At 48.3% G+C, this 27164-nt stretch overlaps 1 protein-coding gene and 1 long non-coding RNA gene across 4 annotated transcripts in view; one reads left to right on the forward strand and one right to left on the reverse strand.

Annotated features, from left to right (window-relative positions):
* Positions 1 to 2271: 2271 nt before the first annotated feature.
* Positions 2272 to 4719, reverse strand: LOC129514568 (uncharacterized). The gene is made up of 3 exons (XR_008665456.1): positions 4247 to 4719; positions 2939 to 3158; positions 2272 to 2815 (listed from the first exon to the last, which is right to left on the reverse strand). It is a non-coding gene; the product is annotated as an uncharacterized LOC129514568 (long non-coding RNA).
* A 561-nt stretch (positions 4720 to 5280) lies between these two features.
* LOC129514523 (phospholipid-transporting ATPase IC) overlaps positions 5281 to 27164 on the forward strand; it is a 125457-nt gene continuing 103573 nt past the window's right edge. For 2 of the 3 annotated variants that reach the window (XM_055333142.1, XM_055333140.1), the window contains exon 1: positions 5281 to 5521. Coding sequence is in view for 1 of the 3 variants with exons in the window: in XM_055333140.1 (XP_055189115.1) it covers positions 5493 to 5521 (29 nt within the window). In the remaining 2 variants the exon portion in view is untranslated. Of the gene's footprint in view, positions 5522 to 13602; positions 13624 to 27164 lie in introns of those variants that run through there. The other variant, XM_055333143.1, reaches the window with a different exon arrangement.

Consider the following 27164-nt stretch of genomic DNA (forward strand, 5'->3'; position numbering starts at 1 on the left):
ATAGACACTCAGGTGCCAGAACAATGTTCTGAGAGACCAAGAAGAATAAGGACCCAGTCTCAGGTTTCAAAGGGCTCACTGTGCAGTGGGGAATGACTACAGGTAAGTGGCTAAAATACAATGGATTATAGCTTCCCTAGCTATGGGAACTACTGTCTGGGGGTGTCTGGGGCAAGGATTATTCTGAGAAAGTTACTTTGGAGCTGGAGACCAGGCAGATGAATCAGGAGTACAGAGGAAACATCAAGTGCTATTTTTTGTTTTTTAAGATTTCATTTATTTATTTGAGACGGAAAGAGAGAGAGAGAGAGAGAGAGAGCCAGAGAGGAGCAGGGAGGGAGGGAGGGAGGGAGGGAGGGAGGAGCAGAGGCAGAGGAAGAAACCGACTCCCCACTGAAGCGGAAGCCAGATGGGGGAGCTCAATCCTAGGTCCCAGAGTTCGTGACCAAAGTCAAAGGAGAGACTTAAGTGACTGAGCCACCCAGGCGCCCCCATCAAGTGCTATTTAGAATTCAGTGAACTGCAAGCAGCTTGGGATAGCTGGAGCTTAGTTTGCGAGAGATGAGGGATGAAGTTGGGAAGTGAACTGTTTTCATGATACAACGGTAAATTATGAAAACAGAACCTAAGGCGATACACACAAACTTCTTACAATCACACAAAAATATGGCTACATATACCAACAATGGTATTTTGGATAATTGTTGATTAATTATACGGATTAAGTTTAACTGGTGTTATCAGCTCAGTTCAACATAATGTTCATGACATTTTCATATATAACAGTAGGTAACTAACATCTCCTTGTAGAAAAAAAATAACTGCAGACTAACCCTATATATTTAGATAGTCATGAATATGAAAGAAAGAGACGTGAATTTTAATAAAGTGCTGAGAAATATTACCTCCCCTGACATCTCTTGCCTGTTAAGCATGGGCAGTAACAAAATAACTGAGACACACTTAGTTACCTGATTTTTTTTTTTAGTTACCTGATGTTTAAGGTTTATTTTGCAATCCAACTTTTCATTTAAAACGATGGTCAGAAAAAAAGAAGTCAGTAAGTAGTAAAGGAGGTGGAATTCCAGCATATTAAATCAGAAGGAATTTGGAAAATTATCTTTGCAGAGACAACAGACTTTATCATTAATATCTGTTGTCTTAAATACCATTTAAAAGAAAGTGGGACACCCTATTTGAAGCTTCTAATTCCACTTATTGCAAAGACAGGCTCACCAACGAGGTACCTTCTTACCATGCTTAGAATTCTGGAGCTGGTCTAGAAAACGGCTGGGAAGAATTTGCCTTCCAACTGAGTTGATCCTGACTGCCAAGCACAGGTTACAATAGCACCTAGTGGGGCATAAATACCTTTCCGCTGGCATTAAATACTTAATTTCAGTGACCACTGAGCTTAGTAAAGCACTGAATACAGGCAGTATCACCTCCCTTTAAACATTTCTTTTGTTCTTTGGCTCCTAGCTTGTAGAAAAAGATTCTAGGAAATGAATTTTCAGTAAAATGAGCTAGATCTTTTGGCAACCTCTCCAGCCTTCCTACCCACATCATGAAAACGCACAGGAGTGTTGCCAAGAAATGGGGAAGAGAGAGAGAGAGAGGAGGAGGAGAAAAAAAATCCCAAAAAGAAACAGGAAATTACAAAAGCTGAAAAGCATTGTTACCCTTATTTAGAAATGATGGTTTCTGTTAATTATTTTCCCCTGCATGGAATTATTTTCCCCTTGCAAGGTAAAGGGAATGGGAGTGGCTTCTAAATAAAACCAGAATGCTTATTTAATCCCATCAAGGTGCGCTGAGAAAGAAACGCAGAGGCTGGTGGGATCAGGGCTGCTGCCAGGACAAAGCAGTGACTCATGTAAGATACGTTTCAAAATCAATCTTTGTCGCATTCATGAAACACTTCCAGGGATTGACCTGGCAAGGCACCCTGAAATTTGGCATGGTTCTTTCAGAGAGGACAAAAGTCAGGACTTCCAGGTCAGCTATTTCCTTTCTCAGCCATGGCAGCTGACATGATCTGAGAGTTGCCTTCTCAATGACAGGGAAGGTGACATGGGAGGGAAACTCAGTGGGACAGGGTTTGAACATGCTTTTGTGGGTTCTAGGGGAGAGGAGTGTTTTAATCTCTTAGCCCTGCTCTATTTTTATTATTTATTTTTAAATGTAAAGGTCAGTGAACTCTTATATATGTGTACACTCATATGACCATCACCCAGATCAAGACATAGGACTTACTTTTTTTTTTTTTAAGATTTTATTTATTCATTCATGAGAGACACACAGAGGGAGGCAGAGACACAGGCAGGCTCCCTGCGGGGACTCCGGGATCACACCCTGAGCCAAAGGCAGATGCTCAACCACTGAGCCACCCAGGCATCCCAAGATATAGGATTTTCATAGCATCCTAGAAGTCTCCCTCAGTGGCCCCCTCCCAGCCAGTCCTGTTCTATTTTTTTTTCCAGAACATCTGTCACCTTCTAAGATACAATTTGCCTGATTGGTTCATTGATGTATCCAAGCAACTAGAACAGTGCCTACTATGTGCTATTGTTAAATGAATGAATCTTTAAAATAATGCCCATCGTGTCCCCTTATCTCCACCTTTCCCCACTCTGTGTGACCTGTAAGAGAAACAAACTAGCTGGAAACCTTCAGTGTGTCCCCAGGGGAGTTAAATACAGCCACAGCGACGTTATTGATCAGATCTGAGTGTAGGCCGCACTGGAGGTGTCTTAGTGTGGTCTCTCTTGTATGCAAGGTTTTCCTGGACAGCTTGAGCCCTTGGCTGGTAGATCTGTAAGAAAGAACAGAATCTTTCCTTTAGTCATCTCTTGATTCTTCGGCTTACTAGGGCCTTTCTCCTGGTAGGGCAGAGGCCTCCTCAGAGGCCTTCCTTCCTTCTGACTGTAGCACCTACCTCGGAGCACTTGGCTCATGTCTGTGTTTCCGTCTGCCAGTCAGTTGCAGATTCTGGCCACACTGCGCCCTGCCACGTCTCCGCTGCTGTCCCTGAAGGCTCCTTCTCCTTCTTCCTTTCAGTGGCAACTCCTTCGGGACATTACATTGCTTGACTAGCTTCCTAAGTGGTACCCTCATCTTCAGTCCTATCTTCTTTCAAACGAGTCCCATTACTTCCCCTAAAACACAACCAGGATCATGTCACCACTCTGATCAAGAGCTTTCAGTGCTTAGCAGGTGCTGTCAAAGGAAGCCCACACTCCCTAACCTGCCTTCAAAGGCTCCATTTCCCTCTCCAGCCTTCCGGATTACCACCGCCCTGTCAGCCACCTGGTGTTCCCCCTTGTTGCTCGCCGGGCCCCGTGTTTTCTGGCTTCTGTACCTTTGCTGTGGTGCTGGGTTCAGAAAATGGAAGGAAACATTTGAAATCATCCAGTCCAGTCTCATTGTATAGATGGGCAAACTGAGGCCCAGAGAGACTAAGTGACCGGCCAGCCCACCTCGTCAGAAGTCATGTGTGGCAGGACGCCTGGCTGGCTCAGCCGTTGGAGAATGTGACTGCCCATCTCAGGGTGGTGAGTTCAAGCCTCACGTTGGGCTTAGAAACTACTTTAAAAGGGATTCCTGGGTGGCTCAGTGGTTTAGCGTGCCTTCAGCCCAGGGTGTGATCCTGGAGACCTGGGATTAAGTCCCACATGGAGCTCCCTGCATGGAGCCTGCTTCTCCCTCTGCCTGTGTCTGTACCTCTCTCTCTCTCTCTCTCTCTCTCGAATAAATACATAAAATCTTTTTATAAACATTTTAAAAAAAATACTTGAAAAATCAAGTTGGTCTAATGAAAAATGAAAAATTCAGCACAGTTTAGGGTTTAACAATATGGGTTGAATCTTACATATACCTAGAGATGAAACAGTGGCTTAGTCTTTGACTATCCTCTCCACCCAACTCTGAATCCTAAAAGGTTGGAACTTTGAGCCCCCTCGTTTTTTGTTTTTAAAGATTTTATTTATTTATTCACGAGAGACACAGAGAGATGCAGAGACAGGCAGAGAGGGAGAAGCAGGCTCCTCCGGGGGAACCCAGTAGGGGGCTGGATCCCAGGACCCCCGGATCACTACCCTCAACCACTGAGCCCCCCAGGCGCCCCTCTGAGCCCCATCCTAGGCAGGGCCCCGCTCAGAGAAGCCTTCCTCAAGCCCCCAGGTGGGCGTCGGAACTCAGGCCAGTGACCTGGAACTCTCTGATCTGCAGGTAACTGGATATTTACCTACGAATTCTATCTCCCCTGCTACATTTTAAGCCGACTCTTTGATTCCTCTTTGACTTTCTTCCGTTCTCCTCAGTGGCTCTTCCACGGCGGGCGAGCAATAGAAGTCCGCGGAACGGGGGTCTGCGGTGTAGACTGCGCCGTCTACACCGCCAAGGAGGCACACTCCGCAAGGCCGCTGCTGGGGCCTTCTCGCCCGCCGCTGCCCGCCCCGACCCCGGCCCCGAGGTCTCCGCCAGACCTGCTCGCGGCCCCGGGGACGCGGGCCTCCGGGCTCTGGCCTGGTCCCCTCTGTGCACCGCCACGCGCGGTAGGCGACCGGGCCCGGGACGTGCCTCGGCGTCGGGAGGGCACAGCTCCGCTTACCGAGGGAGCCCCGCCAGCTCACCGACCCCGGGAGGCGGCAGAGCGGCGCGGGGCGGGCGGGGCGGGCGGCGCGGGCGGCGCGGCCCCGGGGAGGGGGGCGCCCGAGGAGCTCGCGGCCACCCGGGCTGCCGGGGCCCGGCCGGGCGGGGCAGGGCCAGGCGGGGCCGGGGGCGCGCTCGGGGCAGGCCGGGGCGGGGGGGGCACTTGCTGGGGGGCGGGGGCACCTGCGGGGGCGCGCTCGGGGCACGGCCGGGGGCGGGGGGGCACTTGCTGGGGGGCGGGGGTGGCACGGCCGGGGCGGGGGGGGCACCTGCCGGGGGCGGGGGGGCACTTGCTGGGGGGCGGGGGTGGCACGGCCGGGGGGCGGGGGTCACTGCCGGGGGCGCGCACGGAGGGCGCGGGGCCGGACCCGGCCTGGCGCGCCCGCCCGCCCCGGGGCTCCCCGCCCGGCCCCTCTCCGCCCCCGGGAGGGACCGAGGGAGGGCAGACGCCCGGCACCGCCCCCGCCCCGGCCCGGGCCCCGGCCGCGGCCGCCGAGAGCGACTGGAGGCGCCGCCCCGGAGCGGAGAAACCAGTTGGGCCGGTCGGGCGTGCGCAGGGCGAGGGCGCCGCGGAGGACGGGCGCCCGGGCGCACGGGCGCGGGGCGGGGGAGGGCGGGGAGCCCCTGGCGACGGGCGGGAGCCGGAGGAGCCGCCGCCGACTGGACACGCTGCCCGGCCCGGGGCCAGCCCCCGTGCGCCATGAAGCGCTAGCGCGGCCGCCGGGGCCGGGGCTGGGGCCGGGGCCGGGGCCGGGCGACGACGGCGGTGGCGGTGGCGGTGGCGGCGGCGGCGGCGGCCAGGTGCGCTGCGAGCGCGCGGAGGGGCGCGTCCCCGACGGATGTCCCAGCCCGGGCCGGAGAGCGCCAGGTAAGGAGGCCCCCCGGGCTGCCCCTCCCGCCCGGCCCCGCGGTGCCCCCGAGCCGGCGGCTCCCGGGATCCGGGATGCGGTGGCCGCAGCTGTCCGCGCCCTGCGGCTGCGGAGCCCGCCCCGGAGTGGGGGGGACCAGGCGGGGGCCCCGGGACACCGGGCGCGTCGGGGATGGCAGCGCGGTGCAGGAGGCCGGGAGGCTTCACCTGCCGGGAGCACACGGGGCTCGCAGGTGGCGTCTGGGTGGTCTGGGTTGGCCGCGCACCTGTCTGCGGTTCAGCTTTGGGGGGCGAGCCTGGCAGGACCTGCGGGTCCTCCCGGGGGCGGGGGGGATGCTCTGGCTTCCCCGCAGGGTCGGCCGCCCCTCTCGAAGTCCCTAACCCTGACCCTTAGGGCGCCGATGCCAAGGAGCCTGCAAAAGACCTTAGCCCCTAATGCGCGCGGCGCACCTGCGGGCGGGGATGGAGGGCGCGATCGCTTCCGCCGCGCCTGCGGCAGGACCGGCTGCCCTCCCCGCGTCTTCGAGAGCTTCAGGTCCGGGGTGATGAGGAAGCGGGTCACTGCCCCCCGGGATGGCAGGGACGTCCCCGCAGCTCCCGTGGCACTGCCCCGGGCCGTCTCCTTCCCCGCAGCTCCGTGGCACGCCCGGGCCGTCTCCTTCCCGCAGCTCCCGTGGCACTGCCCCGGGCCGTCTCCTTCCCTCCCCGGGGGATGCCCCGCGCTGTCACTGGGCTGGCGTGCGTGCAGCCTGGCGGCGCCGGGGGTGCAGAGGGCGGGGGGTGCTTCCCCCCCACTTCCCCCACGTCTTCTCCAAGTGGAAGAAAAAGCGTCTAGTCGTCCGCCCAACTTCTCCGAGGGGGGCTGCGCCTGGGCCCCGGAGCGTGGCCAATTGGCCGACTGTGGGGGGGGGGGGGGACGGGCGGTTAGAGGGGATGCGGGCCGCAAGGCAGGGGCCCTGCACCCCTACGGACCCCCCCGGACCCCCCCCCCCCGTCCTCCCGGCTTCGCTCCCTTCCCGGAGACCGCCCGGCCTGCGCCCCAGAAAGGATTCTCCGCAGCTTGGCGGTGCGCGGGCCTGCAGCGGGGTCCAGCCTCTGCTCCCCGGAGCTCGGCCAGAGCACCGGGCACACAGTAGGGCACGCGCGAAGGACGCTGCCCTTAGGAACCAGGACTGCACGTGTGTGATCTAATCTCCAGGGATAGTAAATACGAGAGCATCTAAAAAAAAAAAAAAAAAAAAAAAGCACAGAAAATGGGAAGTCGTCTCGGGAGTACTTTTGTGTGAGATGTAAAATGCCTTTCCTTAATGCTGGGACCGTCGGTGGAGGCTTTATTTGAACCTCCTATAAATACCTTTAGGTGCAAAAGATAATTGATGCTTATTAGCTGATTGCTTTCTGGGGGAGAAGTCTGCCTGCAATTACTCTCTGAATTTTCTTAATGACTTTCATTATGTAGTGGAGGCTTCCTTGTTTTAATTTTAGGTAAGGAAACCTTAACCACTGTCTTCTTTTGCCGCTTGCTGGTGGCGGTGCTCTGGTAATTCTTGGTGGCTCTGGGCATCTGTTAGGGGGGGTGACAGAGGCTCATGGGGCTTAATACTGGTGGTGAACAAAAATGCCATCTGTGTGACAGCAGCTCTGGCAGTTTTTAAGCTTTGCTTCTGGCTTTTTTATTTTAAAGAAGATGCATGCCAGTGTGCACTTGTTCTCTTAGTGACAGAACGAGGAGGTGGGGTTTTTTTGTTTGTTTTAGATTTTGTTTTTTGTATAATAAATTTATTTTTTATTGGTGTTCAATTTATAGATTTTGTTTTTAAATGGAGACTTTACAATAAGATTTGGTGGGGTGCCTGGGTGGTTCAGTGGGCTAAGCATCCTGCTTCTGCTAGGGTCAAGATCTCAGGGTCCTGGGATGGAGCGGGACATCCTTTGTGCTCAGCTGGGAGTCTGCTTGTCCCTCTCCCTTTGCTCCCCTTCCCCTGCTCACTCTCTCTCTCATCCATGCACGTGCATGCGCTCTCTCAAGTAAATAAATAAATAACATCTTTAAATAAATAAATACAGTAATGATTTGGTAAAGCAAGTGGCTTAATGAAAAAGTCTGCCAGTGAAGGCAAATTTAATGCTGGCTCCGTGTTTCACCTGGATTTTAGTCTCTAGAATCTTAGCCTTCATGGCACCAACCAGCTCCTGCTCTAAGAGGTTTCTCACCCTCCCTGCCTGCCTTTCTTTTTTTCTTTCCATCCTTCCTTTCTTTTCCTTCCTTCTGAAAGCAAGGAGTAGTGGAAAACAAGTGAACTTAGGTTCCCACAGGTTTCATTCAGTTCTTTTACTTATTTGAGATTGTATATGCTTTTAAGTTATATTTACTTTCTTAAAATCGACTAACCTTAGATAAATTCCTAAATTTTTTTTAAGATTTTATTAATTTATTCATCAGAAACAGAGAGAGAGGGAGACAGAGACACAGACAGAGGGAGAAGCAGGCTCCATGCAGGGAGCCCGTGGGACTTGATCCCTGGTCTCCAGGATCAGGCCCTGGGCTGAAGGCAGGCGCTAACCCACTAAGCCACTGGGGCTGCCCAAATTCCTAAAATTTCTGAAGCTCAATTTCCTCAAATAAGGGTATTATCAACTTCCTTTGGTTGTTTCAAGAATTAAATGAGAGAACAGGTGACTGTCCCTTATCCACAGTATTGGTGTTCCAGGGTTCTTACTTTCTTCATTAAACTGATATTTTAAAAATAGTACAATGCCCAGGTGTTTGGTGTATCTTTAATATTTTATTGCCTTGCTGGTTTGAATTCCTTTTTAGTTTTTCGTAGAGGACATTCATGAAATCCAGATGATGCTTATAACTTTAGGGAGACTTGAATCTACTATTTACCTTTGCTCTTGTGAATGCAGAGGAACTTGCTTTTTAGTTACCAGAACAAGTTTTGTGGGGTCCATTCGTGTCACGTATGTCTAAAGAAAGTGCCTTTAAAGTACCTTAAGCACATAATTTTATTTTTTATTTTATTTTTTTAAAAGATTTTATTTATTTATTTATTCATGAGACAGACAGACAGAGAGGCAGAGACATAGGCAGAGGGAGAAGCAGGCTCCATGCAGGGAGCCCGACGTGGGATTTGATCCCGGGCCTGGGATCAGGCCTTGAGCCAAAGGCAGACACACAACCACTGAGCCACCCAGGCGTCCCAAGCACATAATTTTAGATTTGCTTCTGTATTTGTTCCTAGATTCCTCTCCTGAGAAGTTTTTTAGGGGACAGGGGGAATCTTGTGAGTTTTTAGGTGTTTGTTGGAACCATTCAATTAGTTTAATTCTATTCATAACACCTGTAGGTGTTGTTACTTATTAAGATAAGTAAAAATTAATTTGCTGTCAGAGAGTTTTAATAACATAAAAAGAAGATAGCTTATCCTTTATTTTGTTAACCAAATTACTCCTGAAACCCCATTCCTGTGCCCAGCTAAAAAGAATGCCCAATCTAAGATCTTTTGAGGTCCTATGTTACCAAAGACCTGGCATGATGAAGAATCTAGAAAGCATGTATATATAAAAGTCTTGTTTCTTGTTCTTAGCAAACAGGAATTATTATCTGATCATTCAGAAATACATTAGTACTTTCCCTAATACTTTTTTTTTAAGATTTTATTTATTTATCCATGAGAGACACACAGAGAGAGAGAGGCAGAGACACAGGTGGAGGGAGAAGCAGGTTCCAAACAGGGAGCCCCATGCAGGACTCAATCCTGAGACCGTGGGATCACGCCCTGGGCCAAAGGCAGGCGCTCAACCGCTGAGCCACCCAGGCATCCCTTCCCTAATACTTCTAAATGCATTGTGCTTTTAAATAAATTGTTTCCGAAACACACACAATAGGAAATATGTTTAGTAAATGGTCCCAGGGCCCTTGGCACCCAGAAGTAGCAGTAAAACAGACCCTGGTGACATGTGCTTTGGAGTCCTTTGAACTAGCGTGGAATCCGGGTCTCACTGCTTTCTTAGCCCATATAACCTAGGGCAAGTTACTTAATCCTTTGGGCTTCAGTTTGTTTGTTTTTTTTTCCTGTAAAATGGAATAATAATAGTTGTGTGATGAGTTTCAAATGAGGAAATGAGTCTAGATGAATTTAGCTTGGTGCAGAGCTCAATAAGACATAGTCATTAATATTACTATTGTGTCAGGGTGCCCAAGTGGCATATTTGGTTAAGCCTTTGACTCTTGGTTTAACTCAGGTCCTGATCTCAGGTGCATGAGACTGAGCCCTGCCTTGGGCTCCACGCTCAGCGTGGAGTCTGCTTAAGACTCCTTCTCTCTCCCTCTGCTCGTTCCCCTGCCCTTGCTTGCATGTGCTTGCTCTCCAAAACAAAACAAAAACAAAAAAAATTAGTTATTGTCATTGGTATCGTGCTCAGTATTGCTCATCCAGCAATTGCCTTTCTCCTAGACTGTGTAGGAACCAGGAATCACTTTGCATGTTAGTATTTCTTTAGCAAACATAGGTGACTATTTGCACCAGGCACTGGCAAGGAAGAGTCCCCTAGGATAGGGGCGAAATTCTGAACCTCCACATCCAAGGCTTGACTTCTGGAGCATAAGTGTCTGGGGGCAGCATGAAGTTCCGTGGTCCTTGGTGGCTTAGAGACATGCCACTCAGTCACAGTCACGAGGTCCTGGGTTCTCCTTCTGCATGGTGGAGGCTCTTGGGACATATACAGAAAGCACTTCTGTGCCTTCTTTACCACCGCCCCGCCCTGCACCTCCTATCAGCCTCTGTACTTCCATTAAAAAAAAAAAAATTACTCTTCCGTGTTCAAAACTCAGGAGTTTCTGGAACCTGAGTCTTCCTGAAAGGATCTGTGCTCTCTGCTGGTATCTCTCATTTGCAGCACCTAGTAAGCAGTGCTAATCAGAGACCCTTAGTACAATCTCATTAATTCATTTACAAAATGCCTGAGGATCTTCTCCAGGCACTGTCCTGGATTTCCTCCCTGCTTCACTGAAGTCTGTGAGTTTTGCAGAGGGCCTGAGTTGTGGGTGGTTTGTTTAATTCCTTCTTTGGTTAGAAAGGAGCCCTGGTGTTCTCTTCCCCTCTGCTCTCTGGATGTTGTCCTTTGCAAGGGGAGGCGGTTGCCTAAGACCCTGGAGGTTGGCCCAGCCCACTTCCAGCCCCCAAGCTCTGTGTTCCTTATCAGTCTCCAGGCTAGTGAATTTGCATTTAAGAAGGGAGAGCTGGGCCCCGAAATTGGCTGTCAGTGTGGGAAAAGGCACTGACTCCTGGAGTGGGGGTGCGGAGGTCACCCTTGGCCTGGGGCAGCCCTTCAGTGTCGGATGGCCACCTCCCATTTGTGAGACGGAGAATCCTGTCACCTCTGCATTGAGTACATGTGTGTCCTGACCTTTGGCTAGTAGCTTTGGTCTTTATTTACAGGGCTGTCGTTGATGGCTTTGTCTCTTTGCTGAGTGACTTTCGTTCCACCGGACTTGAGGTTTGGTTTAGAGCACATAGTATTTGAAATCAGTTTTCTGACCTTTACTCAAGTTGAGCTGGAAAAGCCTCATTGGAACTCCTTGAGCAGCAAGCGTTGTCCTCCCACGGTCTCCCACTGTCCATTCTTGCTGTTGGGGAAGCTCCCACAAGTTGGGTGCATCATGTATTTTATAAAGCACAGCCTGAGAGATTCTTACTGTGTCTTCTAGGGATGCACTGAACTACTGAGACCATCCCCAGACATATGGATATACGATCTGTGGATCCAGAAGAAATGTTTGATGATTTCTATAAGAAAATAGATAACTGTCTTGGGTGGTTTAAATATTCACTTACATGGGAAGATGGGTTAGAGTTTATATATTTCATGCTGGAAACTATGGGCCTTACCGCCACATCGGGAGTCAATTTCTGGGCTTCTAGCAAATGTTATATAAAAAAATTCTGGGGGTGCCTGGGTGGCTCAGTTGGTTAGGTATCTGCCTCCAGCTCAGGTCCTGGGATCAGCCCTGCATCAGGCTCCCTGCTCAGCCTGCCTCTCCCTCTCCTCCCCCTGCCACTCGTCCCGCTTTTGCGCACGCGTTCTCTGTCAAATAAATAAAATTAAAAAACAAATTCTGGAACCTTATAAAACAAAGTAGGTGCGTTGGGTTCATCAGACAGGAGAGGTTGTGAGGATTATGTAAAAATCTGTAGTCTATTTTTGGTAACAGAACTTCGTGATCTCACCTTAGTGCAGAGGTTTATTTCAAGGGAATTTTGTTTTAGTTGTGGCAAAATATTTATAAAATTTGCTAGTTTTAGGGCAGCTCGGGTAGCTCAGTGGTTTAGCGCCGTCTTCAGTTCAGGGAGTGATCCTGGAGACCCTGGATCGAGTCCCACATCAGGCTCCCTGCATGGAGCCTGCTTCTCCCTCTGCCTGTGTCTCTGCCTCCCTCTCTCTCTCTCTGTGTGTCTCTATGAATAAATAAAATCTTTTTAAAAAATTTGCTAGTTTTAGTTTTTACCTTTTAAGGTTTTTAAATTTTAAATTTAAAATATATACTATATATACTATATATTGGCAAATGTATATACTGGTGCTCATCACAATACCTGCCCTTCTAAGTGCCCTTCACCAGTGACTCCATCCCCCACCCACCTCCCCTCTTGTGACCCTCTGTTTCCTTCCAGGTGTCAAGAGTCTTTCATGGTTTTTCTTCCTCTCTGATTTTTTCCCACTCAGTTTCCCCTCCTTCCCTTGTGGTCCTTTTCACTATTTCTTAGATTCCACGTATGAGTGATACCATATGATAATTGTCTTTCTCCGATTAACTTACTTCACTCAGGATAATACCCTCCAGTTCCATCCATGTAGAAGCAAATGGTGGGTATTCATCCTTCCTGATGGCTGAGTAATATTCCATTGTGTGCATAGACCACATCTTCTTTATCCATCCGTCAAAGGGCATTGAGGCTCCTTCCACAGTTTGGCTGTTGTGGACATTGCTGCTGTGAACATTGGGATGCAGGTGTCCTGGTGTTTCACTCCATCTGTATCTTTGGGGTAGATTTGCCTTTTTTCTTTTTAAGATTTTATTGATTTATTTATTCATGAGAGAGACACGGGGGGAGAGAGAGAGAGAGAGGGAGAGGCAGAGACACAGGCAGAGGGAGAAGCAGGCTCCATGCAGGGAGCTGATGTGGGACTCTATCCTGGGTCTCTAGGATCAGGCCCTGGGCTGAAGGCAGGCGCTGAACCACTGAGCCACCCGGGCTGCCCAGATTTGCCATTTTTAAATGTGAATTCAGTGGCATTAAGCATCTTCAGAGTATTGGGCAACAATCATCACTGTCCATTTCTGAATTTTTTCATCATCCCATTCTGATACATCTTACCTTTTAAACAGTAGCTCCCCATTTCCTCTCCCCACAGCTAATAATCTCTATTCCACTTTGTCCCCATGAAAATAAGTTTGTCCTTTTGCAACTGGCTTATTTCACCCAGCACAATGTCCTCCTGGTTCATCCGTGTTTTAGCAGATACCAGAGTTCCCTTCCTTTTCAAGGCTGAATAATCACGGTGTATACACCACATCTTGTTTATCTGTTCATCCATTGACAGACCCTTGGGTTGGGTCCACCTTTGGCTATTGTGAATAATGTTGCTATGAACATAGGCAAAAACATATTTGTTCGTTCATAGGAGTTTTTGAGATCTTATTTGGTTTTGTGACATTTATCTTTCTATGAAAGTGACTAGGATGGGCAGGCCCGATTTCCTCCCAAACACCTCCTCCCATACCAGCTTGGAGATAATGTGCAGAACTCCAGGGAGGATGGTTGCATGGAGGACGTGTAAAGGGCATGACACGCTTCTCCTTTTCATCTGCAGCTGCTCTCGCGAAGCTGGTCCATGGAGTGGCTGACACTCTGCCCTGTGCCAGCGCAGGCATAAAATCTCAGGAGGCCTGGCTCTACATTCTGGAGGCCTCTGCAGACCACAGCTGTCTTCCAGGATGACGTTCTGTAGTAGAGAAAAAAATCCTTCACTTTCCCCAAACAGAGTTGACTTGGATTAAAACAAATTGGTTTTTTTGGTGGAAGGAGTGGGAGAAGGTAAGAGAAACTGATATTTAAATGTTTGAAAAGTTGAATACTTAATAGAGTATAGTTCGACCTTGGGAGTAGAATCCATGGTTTTCAAGATAAGCTTCAAGGCCAAAGGTCAGTTATAGACTGGGGATTGGCCCCTCAAAGCACCTAATGTGTCCTTTAGGATCACTTGGACCAACACTCTTTTTGAAGCCCAAGGACATTTGCTCAGAATTTTCCCATGTTGCATCTGTGTAATAATAGCACAGTAAGAACAGAAGCTTTTCTTAGATGATTAGACTCAGTCTATTAGGTTAAAGGTATCTTAATCTATATTTTCTAAGGATCAACAGACTCTCAGTTTATGTTCAGACTGTGAAAAGATAGCAAAAAAAAAAAGGATTTTCATGTTTTGAAACCAGGTTTTCTTTTCTAAGTGGGAAAAAAAAAATTCTTCAGACTAAGCCCAAATACCACCATCCTTGGGTATATTCCCTCTTCCTGTCCTGTGCTGGTCACAGTCACAAAAACGGTATTGGGGCTGCCATGGCTGATTTCTTTTTTTTTTTTTTTTAAGATTTTATTTATTTATTCGAGAGAGAGAGAGAGAGAGAGAGAGAGAGAGAGGCAGAGGGAGAAGCAGGCTCCACGCAGGGAGCCCAACGTGGAACTTGAACCCGGGTCTCCAGGATCATGCCCTGGGCCAAAGGCAAGGGCCAAACCGCTGAGCCACCCAGGGATCCCCTACTATGGTTGATTTCTCTGAGCTTCAAAACTTTTTTTGGTCTAGCTCAACTTAAGATTTTTAGATTTTTTAAAAAATCAATCTTAGACTTCAACCCTTCCATAGAGAAACATGGTGAACATTCTCAAAGGTCAATTTGAGAATCTCAGACTGTGCAAGTAGTGGATACATAGCAACTAATGTGTCCTTTAAGATCACTTGGACCAACACTCTTTTTGAAGCCGAAGGACATTTGCTCAGGCTTTGTCTCCTGCTTAACTCATGGTCTCCCTTCCTGAGTTCTCTGGCCAAAGACGTACACTCCTGGTTTCTCCTAGACAGCTTTCTGTCTCCTCGGGCATTCCACAGAGTGGACCCTCTTCCTTAGCCTCAGAGGCCTCATTTATCCATCCTGCCAGTTGTCCACCAGATATTAAGAGGCATGTCCTGTGTGCCAGGCACTTGGCATCCGTCGGTGAATCCAGTAGACGAAGAGCCTGCCCTCCTGGAGCTCACCATCTAGAGAAGGGAGGGAGGGAGGGAGGGAGGGAGGGAGGGAGAGAGAGAGAGAGAGAGAGAGAGAGAGAGAGAGAGAGAGAGAGAGAGAGAGAACATAGCTACTGACAGTGGTAAGGGGGTAAATGATGTGGTATATCTGAAAATAAGCACTAGTGGTGATAAAAAGAGAAAGCCGAACAGAGTAGAGGGGCTTGGGGGAGGGGGTCTGGGGAACAGGATGCAGTCGTAGCATGGAGAATGTGACATTTGAGCAAAGCCTTAGCAGGGAGAGGGGGAACCATGAGGATCTGGGAGCAGAGTGTCCCAGACAGAAGGGACCGATTTCTCTGTGCAGAGGCCCTAATCTGCAGGCACTTGACTCCTGATTTGTCTGATGAAGCCAGTGAACAGGTGGTTGGCTGTTCCTCAAACCTGTGAGTGCGAGGGGTATGGGAGGAGAAGCTGAGAGCAGCGGGAAGGGGAGCCCCCACCATGCAGGGCTTTCCTGGTGCGTGAGGACCTTGGCTTTGACATTGCGCAGGGTTGGGGGGCGGGTGGCGCAGGATGTTGCTCACTGGAGTAGTGTGACCTGTGGGCTGGTTGCATTTTAAAAGGGTCATTGTGGTTGCTGTGCGGAGATGGTGGAGGAGGTGGTCCCAGGCAGGGAGACCAGGTAGGAAGCTGACCCAGGTGAGCTGTGGATGGAGGCTTGGACCTGAGCAAGCTGCGGGAGAAAGAGAAAGCTGTGGGTATACTTAACAGGTAGAGCCAACAGGACTTCCGGACGGACTGGCTATGGGGTGTTAGAGAAAGAGGAGCCAAAGATAACTTTCTTGGCAGAGCCTGGGCTGCAGATGGAAATCAAGTTTCAAAGTGCTGTAAACTCAGTAGGCTGTGTTCAGGTCACTCACAATAAGTTATAAAGAGGCTCTTCAGAAATATGTATATTTATGTAAAGTTTTGGTCCAGAGAGCATTACCTTTGCTTATCCTCAGAGCATGTGTTCCTACTTTGGTGCTGGCAGAGGACTGGTGTTAGAAAAAGGAAATGGGGGATCCCTGGGTGGCTCAGTGGTTCAACGCCTGCCTTTGGCCCAGGGCATGATCCTGGGGTCCCCGGATCGAGTCCTGCATCAGGCTCCCTGCATGGAGCCTGCTTCTCTCTCTGCCTGTGTCTCTGCCTCTCTCTCTATGTCTATCATGAATAAATAAATAAAATCTTAAAAAGAAAAAGAAAAAGAAATGATTTGCACAAAGCAGAGGCCTTTACTGGAAGGAGATGGTCTGTAATCCACGAGGTTTATGGGGTCAGGGGGCCTCTGCTGTGAGGGAAGTCTGTGCCTCCAGGGCTGCTGTCAAAGCTGCTGCCCCCCCTTGCTGTGCGTTGATGACTTGGGAAGGCAAGCTCTTCCCAACCCTCCAATGCAGGTAGCTGCCTCCATCTCCATCTATATGTTGTCTTTTTTTTTTTTTTTTTTTTAGAGAGAGAGAGAGAGTGAGAGCAAGTGTGGGGGGGTGGTGAGGGGCAGAGAGAACCTCAAGCAGACTCCCCACTCAGTGTGGAGCCCAAGGCGGGGTTCCATCTTACCCCCTGGGGGTCATGACCTGAGCAGAAACAAGAGTTAGAGGCCTAACCAACTGAGCCACCCAGGTGCCCCCACCCCTCACCACGTTGTCTTTCTTTTAAACGGCTTTATGGAGATATAAATCACATATCGTATTATTCATCTTTTTAAAGGGTTCAGTCCAGTGGTGTTTAGGATGTTTACAGAGTTGTGCCACCATCGCCATAGTCTAATTTAGGACCTTTTCATTACGCAAAAAAAGAGATCCTGTACCTGTTAGCAGTCCCCCATGTTCCCTCCTCCCCTCAGCTCCTGGCAACCTCCAGTCTGTTTTCCAACTCTGGATTCAATGTATTTACCTATCTGGACGTTTTGCATAAATGGAATCATATAACATCTGTTCTTTTGTGATTGATTCCTTTTGCTTAGCAGAATATTTTCTTTTTTTTAAGGATTTAAAAAAAATCTATTCAAGAGCACGAGAGAGAGCGCAGGGGTAGGAACAGAGGGGGAGAGGGACAAGCAGACTCCACGCTAAGCATGGAGCCTGACTTGGGGTTTGAGCTCATGAGTCTGAGATCATGACCTGAGCCCAAACCAAGAGTCGGACATTTAATGGACTGAGCCACCCAGGTGCCCCTGAGCAAAATGTTTTCATAATGCTTTACCTAGCATATCAACCACATCGTAACGTGTATCAGTATTTAATTCCTTTTCCTTTGCTGAACACACAAGCTACTTTTGCACATGATGCATTCTTGAAGAAAAACACAGGAAATGGAAATGTTAGTCACAAACAGATTGACTCTCGTGTTACAAGGGAATTGTTTGTGTCCAGACAGCTAAGTGTGTATGTGTGCGTGTGCACACACATGTGCATGCATTAGTTTGCTGTCTTTCACAGTTGAATACAAACCACTTGGAACCTGTGAATGCACCTAAAGACCAGTGGCTTTCTGGTGTCCTAATGGTTTTCTTTCATTCAATGATTCAACAATTACTTATCAGATCCTCACTATGTTCCAGGGCCTGTGCCAGGAAACGGTGGTTAATAGAAGGATGAACAAGGCATACATGGTCCTCCTCTGTGTGGAGCTTATAAGGGTCGATGGGGCGTGGGATGGCAGGAGTAGATATTAAGTAAAATATTGGACAAAAGAGATATGAAACAAACTGATACTAGAATTACAATCTACAATAAGCACTTAAAGGAAAATAAGACACTATTAAGAAAATAATGAGATCTGGGGTGCCTGGGTGGCTTAGGGTTAAGCAACTGCCTTCGGCGCAGGTTCATGGTCCTGGGGTCCTGGGATCAAGCCCCACATCGGGCTCTGGTGTCTGCTTTTTCTGTCTACCCCTTCCTCCTGCTTGTGATCATGCTCTCTCTTCTCCCTCTCAAATAAATAAATAACATCTTAAAAAAAAATGAGATCCTACTTGAAAAAGCCCCCGAGGAACCCAGATGGCTGTCGATGGCTGAATGGATAAACAAAATGTGGTGTATCCGTACAGTGGAATGTTATTCAGTCTTAAAAAAATAAAATAAAATCTCACACATGCTGTAATATGAGTGAAACTTGAAGACCTTTTGCTTGGTTAAATAAGCCAAACACAAAAGGACCAGTATTGTATGATTCCACTTGATGAGGTACCTGGAATAGTCAAGTTCATAGAGATGGAAAGTAGTAGAACAGTCCTTACCAGGGGCTGGGGGGGGGGGGGATAAGGGAATTATTATTTAATAAACATTTCAGTTTGGGATGATGAAAACATTCTGGAGGTGGATGATGGTAATAGTGGCAGTGCAAATGTGAACGTACTTAGTATCACTGAACTGTACTCTTAAAAATAGTTAAAACAGTAAATTTTTGTTACATCTATTTTACCACAATAAAAAATTAGCCTAGGAGGGTCTCCCAGAGGAGATTATACTTAAGGTGAGACCTGAAGGATAAGAAGCACCAGTCAAGGCTTCCCCTGGTCCAGCTGATGGGAACGGCATGTGCAAAGACCCTGTGGTGAGAGCTTAGTTTGTGTTCTAGGAGCCGTGGGAGAAGTCCCGAATCACCGTGACTTCATGGTGAGGCCAAGAAGCATGGAATGAGGTAGGCAGGGATCAAGCTGATAGGAGGGCATTAATATATTTTTGAGCAGTATAGTGATATGATTTGATTTCTGATTTCAGTGGGTAACTCAGACTATGATGTGCTGAATGGGCCTGGGGGGCAAGAAAGCAGCTAGGAGGCTGCTGCCGTGTCCGTGACGTCTCCGATGGGGACTCGGTGAAGATGACCAGAGCGGAGACGAGACGTGCAGGGTCGGAGCTGCAGTTGAGAGGTGGAACCTTGGTCTTGGTGTGGATCAGATTTGAGAACCTCTTAGAAGGAAGGGTCAGGTGATTCTCAGATTTCTAACGTAAGCAACTAAAGATAATGGGTCAGAGTCAGAGGAGCAGGCTCGAAGGGGAAGAATTTAGCCTGGGTCATGTTCAGTTCCAGTTGCTGGGACACCCAGGAGTGGCCAGAAGTCAAGCTTTGATAGGTTCAGAAGTCCCGGCTGGAGACACAGAACTTGGGAACTGGTGGTGGGTTTCTGGTGCGTGCTATCCTCAGGGTCGGTCAGCCTTTAAATTTTGATGGGTATTTGTGAAATCATACATTCAGCTTCTTTTTTGAGCAATAAAGCATTTACATTTGAGCCAGAAAGAGTACTTTTTTTAAAAAAAATTATTTTTTTATTCATGAGAAACAGAGACACAGGCAGAAGGAGAAGCAGGCTCCCTGTGGGAGCCCGATGTGGGACTTGATCCCAAGACCCCGGGATCATGCCCTGGGCCAAAGGCAGATGCTCAACCACTGAGCCACCCAGGTGTCCCCTCAAAAAAGTACTTGTATGAATGCACTGGCCCTGCTTTATGGATGAAGAGGATTCAGGGTGGAAGTGGTATTGTCTAACAGACAGGACAACCACACACACACATCAAAATGCTTATCAGATGCAGGAAAGGGCCAGTTTGTTTTGAATGGCTTGATAAAGTCACAGGATTTCTCGGACAGCAGGACATTTAAATTGTGTGGTGTATGTGTTTACCAGCCTCTTTTTTGCAAGTGAAGGAACTATAACCTGCCTGAGGTATCAAAAACCAGAAATTGAACTCTGTTTTCTCGACTCCCAGGTTGAGGGTTTTTTCAAGAACCTCACAGCTGAGTTGGAAAAGCATACAAATGACCCAGAAATTGGTTAGCAAATACAAACACGGGGCACACCGTTACATTTGAATCTCAGATGAACAATGAACAATTTTTTTAGACATAAGTATATCCCATTCTATATTTAGGACATACTTATACCAAAAAAATTGTTTACCTAAAATTCAAATTTAACCGCATGTCCTGCATTTTATTTGGAAACACTGCCCAGAATTGAACTTTTGGAACACAGAGATGTGTGTGATTTGACGACTACTTGTATATTCCATTTGAGGACTTCTGGATCTTCCATACATTTTTTTTTTCAAATTTGCGAATTGAGTGGGAGGAGGGTTGATATTCCTATTCTCTTAAAATGTGTTATTTACCTAATCTTATGATGCATATTCATTATTTGTAATAAACAGCAGCCTGGTATTGGGGAAAGGCCTGGGGGTCAAGAGATGTCAGACTTGGCCAAGTCACTGACCAGTGCCTTGCCCTTGGCTAAGAATAACTTACTCTATATTTTTAGGCCACTTCATTGCTTTACAGTCTTCTCATTTGGCAGTTATTAGGATGGATGGTATCCCCATGGACCAGATGAGTGACACAAGGGAAAGCCAGGTCTGGGTGGGTGGTCTCAGGCTGGAGCTGGGCTAGGACCCTCTTCTCAACTTCCAGTTCAACGGTGTCAATTATTTTTCCAAGCTCCCATTTCTTTGGGCTTCCTGCCATGCCCCTATGTTTTATAGGATATCCTCCTGACGTCATCCTGTGACTGCACAGTCTTAAATTCCATAAGATTCCAACTTTTAAGAGTTACACGGTGGATATAATTTCAAGTTGTAAGTTAAGACAGTGAAGCATATGCCGCTTTGGCAGTCACGGGCAGCCTGCCTGTACGTTGTCGCATGATGTAGTCGGGAGTATTTGACAGCCATGAGGGGCCACTGTGCTGCAACGGCAAGCTCGGTTTCTTTGATGGGGCCTTGTCATGATAACAGCGATGGTTATGGGGACTTTTGAAACCCTGATGTTTAAAGAGTCCCAGTCCCAATGGACACCTCCAATATCTGTAGACCCAAACCTGGACAATACATATTCCAGAACATATTCCAGATTTTGAGGAGTTCTTCTGTTTCTCTTGGGATGTACTCTCGCTATATGCGGCCTGTACTAAACACAGTTCCTGGCACCATGTTTGAATGTATGGCTATAGTGGACCCTGTCCTTAATGACACCTTTGAAGGTCATTTCTTTCACTTTTTTTTTTTTAAAGATTTTATTTGTTTATTCATGAGAGACACAGAGAGAGGCAGAGACAGACACAGGCAGAGGGAGAAGCAGGCTCCCTGAAGGGAGCCAGATGTGGGACTCGATCCTGGGTCCCCAGGATCACGCCCTGAGCCAAAGGCAGACGCTCAACCACTGAGCCACCCAGGTGTCCCTATTACTTTCACTTTTAATGCTGACTTTACAGAGCTATGGCCATGTTAGAAATAGTGTTGCCCTTCAGATATTGACTATTTAGTGGGGGAATCCTACAAAAACAGATCTAAAGTACAAGGAAGTAATGGTTTTCACACAAGGTAAGAAAAAAGACACCTGCCTTTCTGATGGTAGGTACGTGCAGCAGGTCCTGTTTTTCTGTTTTCTGTATTCACTTTTATGAAGAATTTTTTTATGTCTATGCAATAAATACTATAGATCCCTTTAGAATGTTTTTCAAATTAGAAATGAGGCCTTTTTATTTTAAATGGTTTTTTCTTGTATTTTGAGAAAATTTAAATCAATGGAAAAAATAATACCAACCTTCATGTACCTAACCACTGAAGTTTGACAAAATTTGGAGAGGTTTTAAATGAAAGGAATATATTTTTTTAAAGTTAAAAATTGGTAAAGTCGTACAATCAATAAGGCATTAAACCAGGTTTGAAAAAGAGGCTCCCAGGGCAGCCCCAGTGGCCCAGCAGTTTAGTGCCGCCTGCAGCCCAGGGTGTGATCCTGGAGACCCGGGATCGAGTCCCACGTCGGGCTCCCAGCATGGAGCCTGCTGCTCCCTCTGCCTGTGTCTCTGCTTCTCTCTCTCTCTCTCTCTCTGTCATGAATGAATAAATAAAATTAAAAAAAAAAGAAAGAAAAGAAAAAGAAGCTCCTAGCAGGACCCAGCCAGAATAACAAAAGGAAATCTATGGTGTGTCCCCTGCTACCCAGCATCAGTGCTCTGGTGGGACTTTATGCTTACTTTTTATCAGATGAAGTTGTATTTTCTATATCGGATCCTTGGCATGTGTCATAAGGAAATCAGTAAGCATAATATGGCTTTAATTGTACTTGTCAGAGGACTAGGAGCGTAAGCGTCCGTGACCGCTGCAAGAACAAAGGTCCATCTGATCATAAAGGAAAATTTTGTTTGCTGCAGTGTCTTAGGAGTGGTACAATGATTCTTAGAGTGCTCTTACAATTTATTAATGTCACAAAGTTCATGGTCTTCCAATTTTTACGTTAGAAAACGTCAAATCTTTTAAAACAATGTATTTTTTAAAGATTCTTTTTATTTGAGAGAGCAAGAGTGAGAGCAAACAGGGGGAGGGAGAGGGAAAATGAGCAAAATTCCCAGCTCTTCCTATTTATGGTACGTTTACTGGATCCTTCCCTCCCCGACCTCTGCCCACATTGACCTCCACTTAATAAGTGACCCTGAGATTTCTGTTTTATTTCTTTGCTTGTTTCTGTCCGATATTTAGACCGACTCTGAGCAGCCTACATTTGCCCATTTCCTTAGTAGTGAAATTAAAATGGCGGAGTGATTAGTACTTTGTGATCTGGCATTGGGATAGATTCTTTTTTTTTTAAGATTTTTTTTTTTTTTTTAGGGGCGCCTGGGTGGCTCAGTCAGTGAAACGTCTGCCTTCAGCTCCAGTCATGTGGGGTCCTGGGATCCAGCCCCCCATCAGGCTCCCTGCTCAACGGAAAGCCTGCTTCTCCCTCACCACCTTGCTCGTGCTTTCTCTCTCTCTCTCTCAAATAAATACATAAAACCTTTTTTAAAAAATGATTTTTATTTTATTTTATTTTTCTTAAAGATTTTATTCATTCATGAGAGACACACACACACAGAGAGAGAGAGAGAGAGTCAGAGACACAGGCAGAGGGAGAAGCAGGCTCCATATAGGGAGCCCGATGCGGGACTCGATCCTGGGTCGTCAGGATCAGGCCCTGGGCCGAAGGCGGCGCTAAACTGCTGAGCCACCCATGGTCCCCTAAAAAAAAGATTTAAAAAAAAGTAATCTCTACACCTAGTGTGAGACTTGAACTCGCAACCCCGAGATCAAGAGTCACATGCTCCACCTACTGAAGCAACCAGGTGCCGCTGTGGCAGATTCTTATAAAGTCCAGGCTATTGTTTAAGGAGGAAAGCACTTAATGCAAAGAGAAAGGCTGACAATGATGTATTTGATTATTAAAATACTTTCAGTAGGAAAGGAATGTTTTCATTCCTGAGATTAATGGTGCAGTCGCTTCTACTAACGTTACCTGATTTGAAATGTCATTTCCCTCTTAGCTGGAATTCTTTTTTTTTTTTAAGATTTTATTTATTTATTCATGAGAGAGAGGGAGAGAGAGAGGGGCAGAGACACAGGCAGAGGGAGAAGTAGGTTCCCTGCAGGGAGCCCGATGCGGGCCTCAATCCTAGGACTCCAGGGTCCTACCCTGGGCCCGAGGCAGGCGCTAAACCACTGGGCCACCCGGCCTGCCCTTAGCTGGAATTCTAATGGGACCGAGCAGAAGCCTCTGTCTCAGGGTCCCCACATGTACCATGTTCTTTGCCCGTGACTCCCTTACCCCCTTACCTGCCGAGCAGGTGCTACTTCCTCCAGGAAGACTTCAGATCCTCCACCTCCCAGGTCAAAGTGAAGGGCCCCCCATTCGTTCTGGTCCCTTGCTGTACATTCCTGACCCCGAACTCGCCACCTCATAGAGATGGCAGCTAGCTTTTATTTCCTGTGCCATCTCCGCTTGATTTAGTGGTGGTTACCTAGACACTGCTTTTCAAAGAACCGTCCGAGAGCAGCAGCAGCAGCAGACGACTTACTGAATTGGAAACTCGGGAGGTCAGGCCCAGCCATTGTGTCTAAACAGAACTTTCAGGTGATTCTGACACTGGCTCTAGATTGAGCACTGTTGACCTAGAAGTTTCTGGTGAGTAGAATTCTGAAGTCACATCCAGGCAGGGCAGGGCAGGCCACACCACGGTAGGATTCCTTAGTGACCTGCCTCACCTTGAGCAGGTGAGAGGCAGGACAGGTGTGGGACTGAGGTGGTGCCATCCTGAAGGGTGTTGTAATCACGGGTCTATGTGTCTCTCTGTTCGGCTGTCACCTCCATGAGAAGACACCTGCTTAGGGCGTCCAGATGTGACCCAGCCCCCAGCACAGTGTTTACCGTGTAGTAGCTGTTCTACAAGGATGTGTGAAAAGGGAGAGTCTCAGACATATGCCTTTTTCCACACTTAGAGGCCCGAGAACTAGCTGCCATCGTTGGAAGATGTTCTCTGAGAGCAAATGTTGAAGCTGGTTGTTTTTGTAGTGATCTAGGGTCAGAAGAACCACCGGCGGCCAGATCAAGTGAACATTCTGGCTTCAGTGCTTTGGTAAGATGCCAGGAGAGAATAACCATGTCCTTGGATCGTATTACTTATTAAAACAGTCACAAACAAAAGTTGGTATTTAAGATGCTTAGCACCGAATTCTGGTACATATCGCCATCCTTTGCAAATGCCACAAAATACCAGGAGTTATTTTTAGTTAGCTCCCACTTGGGGAAAAGTGGGCTCTTGTGACATCTTGATTTGGAGAAGAGATCTTTTTACTGATGATACTTGGAAGCTTCTAGACCATTCCGTAACGCCGAGCTATCATGTACTTGCATACGAAGGAAAAACAGCTAACACCAATATCCACTCACTGCTGGGGGTTCTATCTTTATCATCAAAAGACAAAAAAAGCTAATAGGTTTTCAAGATCTGTAGACTATATTGGGGTTAGGACAACGACAGTTGTCTCCTAGGTCTGGTTTTACTCAGCCAATTCTAGATGCTTGTCCACGAAGTCAGAACGTGAGAAAGTCGAAGCAATTTATGAGACTCTTACCCCGGGTTGGTTATGAACTTTCAAGACCCAAACCAGGCCCTGGCTTTATTAAAGACTGCAAAAGCATCCCTAACCTAATCAACGGGGCGATTTGGGGCCCTAGGGGATGTGTTAGGTTTTCACAACTCAGGGGGTGCTACTAACATTGACAACACCCCAGGGACGCTGCTAAACACCCCACAACGCACAGGGCGGCTTGCACGACAAGGTGTCCCACCCGAAACGTGTAGGCTGGGGCTGAGCAATCTCTCCCCACACCATGGACAGGAGTCGCCCGAGACACTGGTTCCCCAGGACTCTGTCCCAGCGTGCTTCTGCTTCCCTGGGGAAATGTTCCCCATTTCTGTGGCTTTCACTACCATCCACACGCCAGTTCCTGCAGAGTGTCTAGCCTGTGCTCTCTGCTTGTGGATCACCAGAGCAGCACGGTCACAGGGCATCCAGGGCTGACCCCCCCCATCCCCCAACCTGTTCAGAGGAGGACTTCTCTCCAGCTGGTGCTAAAGCCGGACACCGAGATTTGAATCGTGACACCCTCCTCCCCTACATTGTATGCCCCCATCTCCATTTCCTTTTTTTAAAGGATTTTATTTATCTCTTTGAGATAGAACATGAGCCGGGGGGTGAGGCAGAGGGAGAGGGAGATGCAGTTTCCCCCCCCGAGCAGGGAGCCTGATGTGGGGCTCAATCCCAGGACCCTGGAGTCCTGGCCTGAGCCGAAAGCAGATGCTTAACTGCCTGAGCCACCCAGGCGCCCCTCGATCTCCATCCAATCCATCTCTTAGATCTGCTGCTTCTACCTCCATAGGGTCTTGAGTCCACCCAATTGTCTCCACTGCCACCCCCTCCTGGGCCATCATCCCCCAGGAGTCCCCTAACTGTTGTCTCCATTCCCAGCCCAAGGTGGCCACGCAGGTCCTGGAGCACGCGTGTGCCCGGCTGCATCACCATTGCACTGGTGACATTCACCTCCATCCCGAGGCTTAGCAGGCCCAGCCTGCGTGCTCCTGCCGGCTTCACGCTTGTCCTGCTTCAGCTTCTGGAGCATAAGGAGCTCTTTCCTGCCCCGGGCCGGGCACATTTGTTGCTTTCTCGCCTGAAAAGCTGTCCTCTGCAAGGACGCCTTATCTTTTGCATTTGGGCTCAGGGGTCATCTCATCTCATCTCTGACCACCCCCCATCAAAGCAGGGCTGTCCCGGGGTAGGCCCCTCGCTCTCTTTCTCATCCCTTCGTTTGCTTGTGGGATGATTGGCGTGCTGCTTCCCAAGTCTGGAAGCTTCCTGAGAAGGGACCACCTCTGTCCTGCTCTCTAGAGCTCAGGGGCCGAGGGAATGGCTGAGGCTTGTTGTCTGATCACTATTTGGGGGATGCTGGTGGGCGTGGTTGCTGCCTAGGGGGCTGGGTGAGTGAAGGGAGACCAGCCTGCAGGGGCGAGGGAGGGGGGTGGAAAAATGTCAGGCTGGAACACAGAGAAGGGAGTCATTCACTCAGTTCTCGGATGTTCAGGAAGCTTCCCAGGAGGGCATTTACACTGGAGGACAGTCTTGGCGAATGACTGGGGCTTCCCCAGGCTCAGGAAGTGATGAAAAGCTTCACTTGGGCTGGGGAAAATACTTGAAAGTAAATGGAGCCTAAAGAAATTCTGGCCTCTGGCTTGGCCACACGTGGTTGTGACGGGCCTTCGGGAAAGTGGCTACTTCCACGGTGTAGACCTCTGTCTTCTCAAACATTACGGTGCATGTGGATTCCGGGGGGATCTTATGAAAATGTGATTTCAGGGTTGGTTGGAAGGTGAAATTCTGCAGTTCTCACAAGCTCTGGGTGATGCGGATGCTGCAGGCCTGCGGGGCGGGCTTCGTGTTGAGAGAAGGGCAGCCCTGTCCTCACGTGCCCCTTGGTAATGGTAGGAGACATGACTTCTGTATTCTCTCCGATGCTTAATTTTCTTCTAGACCTTCCCGTGGAACACAAAGAGAGGCATCTGTTGGCTTCATTTTAGGCAGCATCTACCAGCTGTATTTGATGACTTTAAAGTTCTGATTCCCTGGGCTTACCTATGTTATTTTTTTCCTTTTTTTTTTTTTTTTTGGCTTACCTATGTTATTAAAGTAAGTAGAGACCTAAGCAGGCTTGCTTCTGAGTCCCTATGCTCAATACTGTTACCTGTCGTCAAGGGACCACGGTGAGCATGTTAGTACTCTGTTAAATATAAATCTGCTGAACTATTACTCAGCCTGCATTCCTCTGGGTGCGCTCGCCTGTAATCTGCACATTATCTATTTTATGGTTTCTCTGCAGCACATTTGTTACTTGGACAGTCTGTTCTCTGCCACTTGTCATACTTCTGGGCAACCCCCGCCCCCACCGCCTCCCCTATCGGCCTGTGTATCTTTAGAAAAGGCAAACTAGCGTTAATCCAGGCCAGTCATCA

Source organism: Nyctereutes procyonoides, unplaced genomic scaffold (genome assembly GCF_905146905.1).
Source record: "Nyctereutes procyonoides isolate TBG_1078 unplaced genomic scaffold, NYPRO_anot_genome, whole genome shotgun sequence".
Lineage (NCBI taxonomy): Eukaryota > Metazoa > Chordata > Mammalia > Carnivora > Canidae > Nyctereutes > Nyctereutes procyonoides.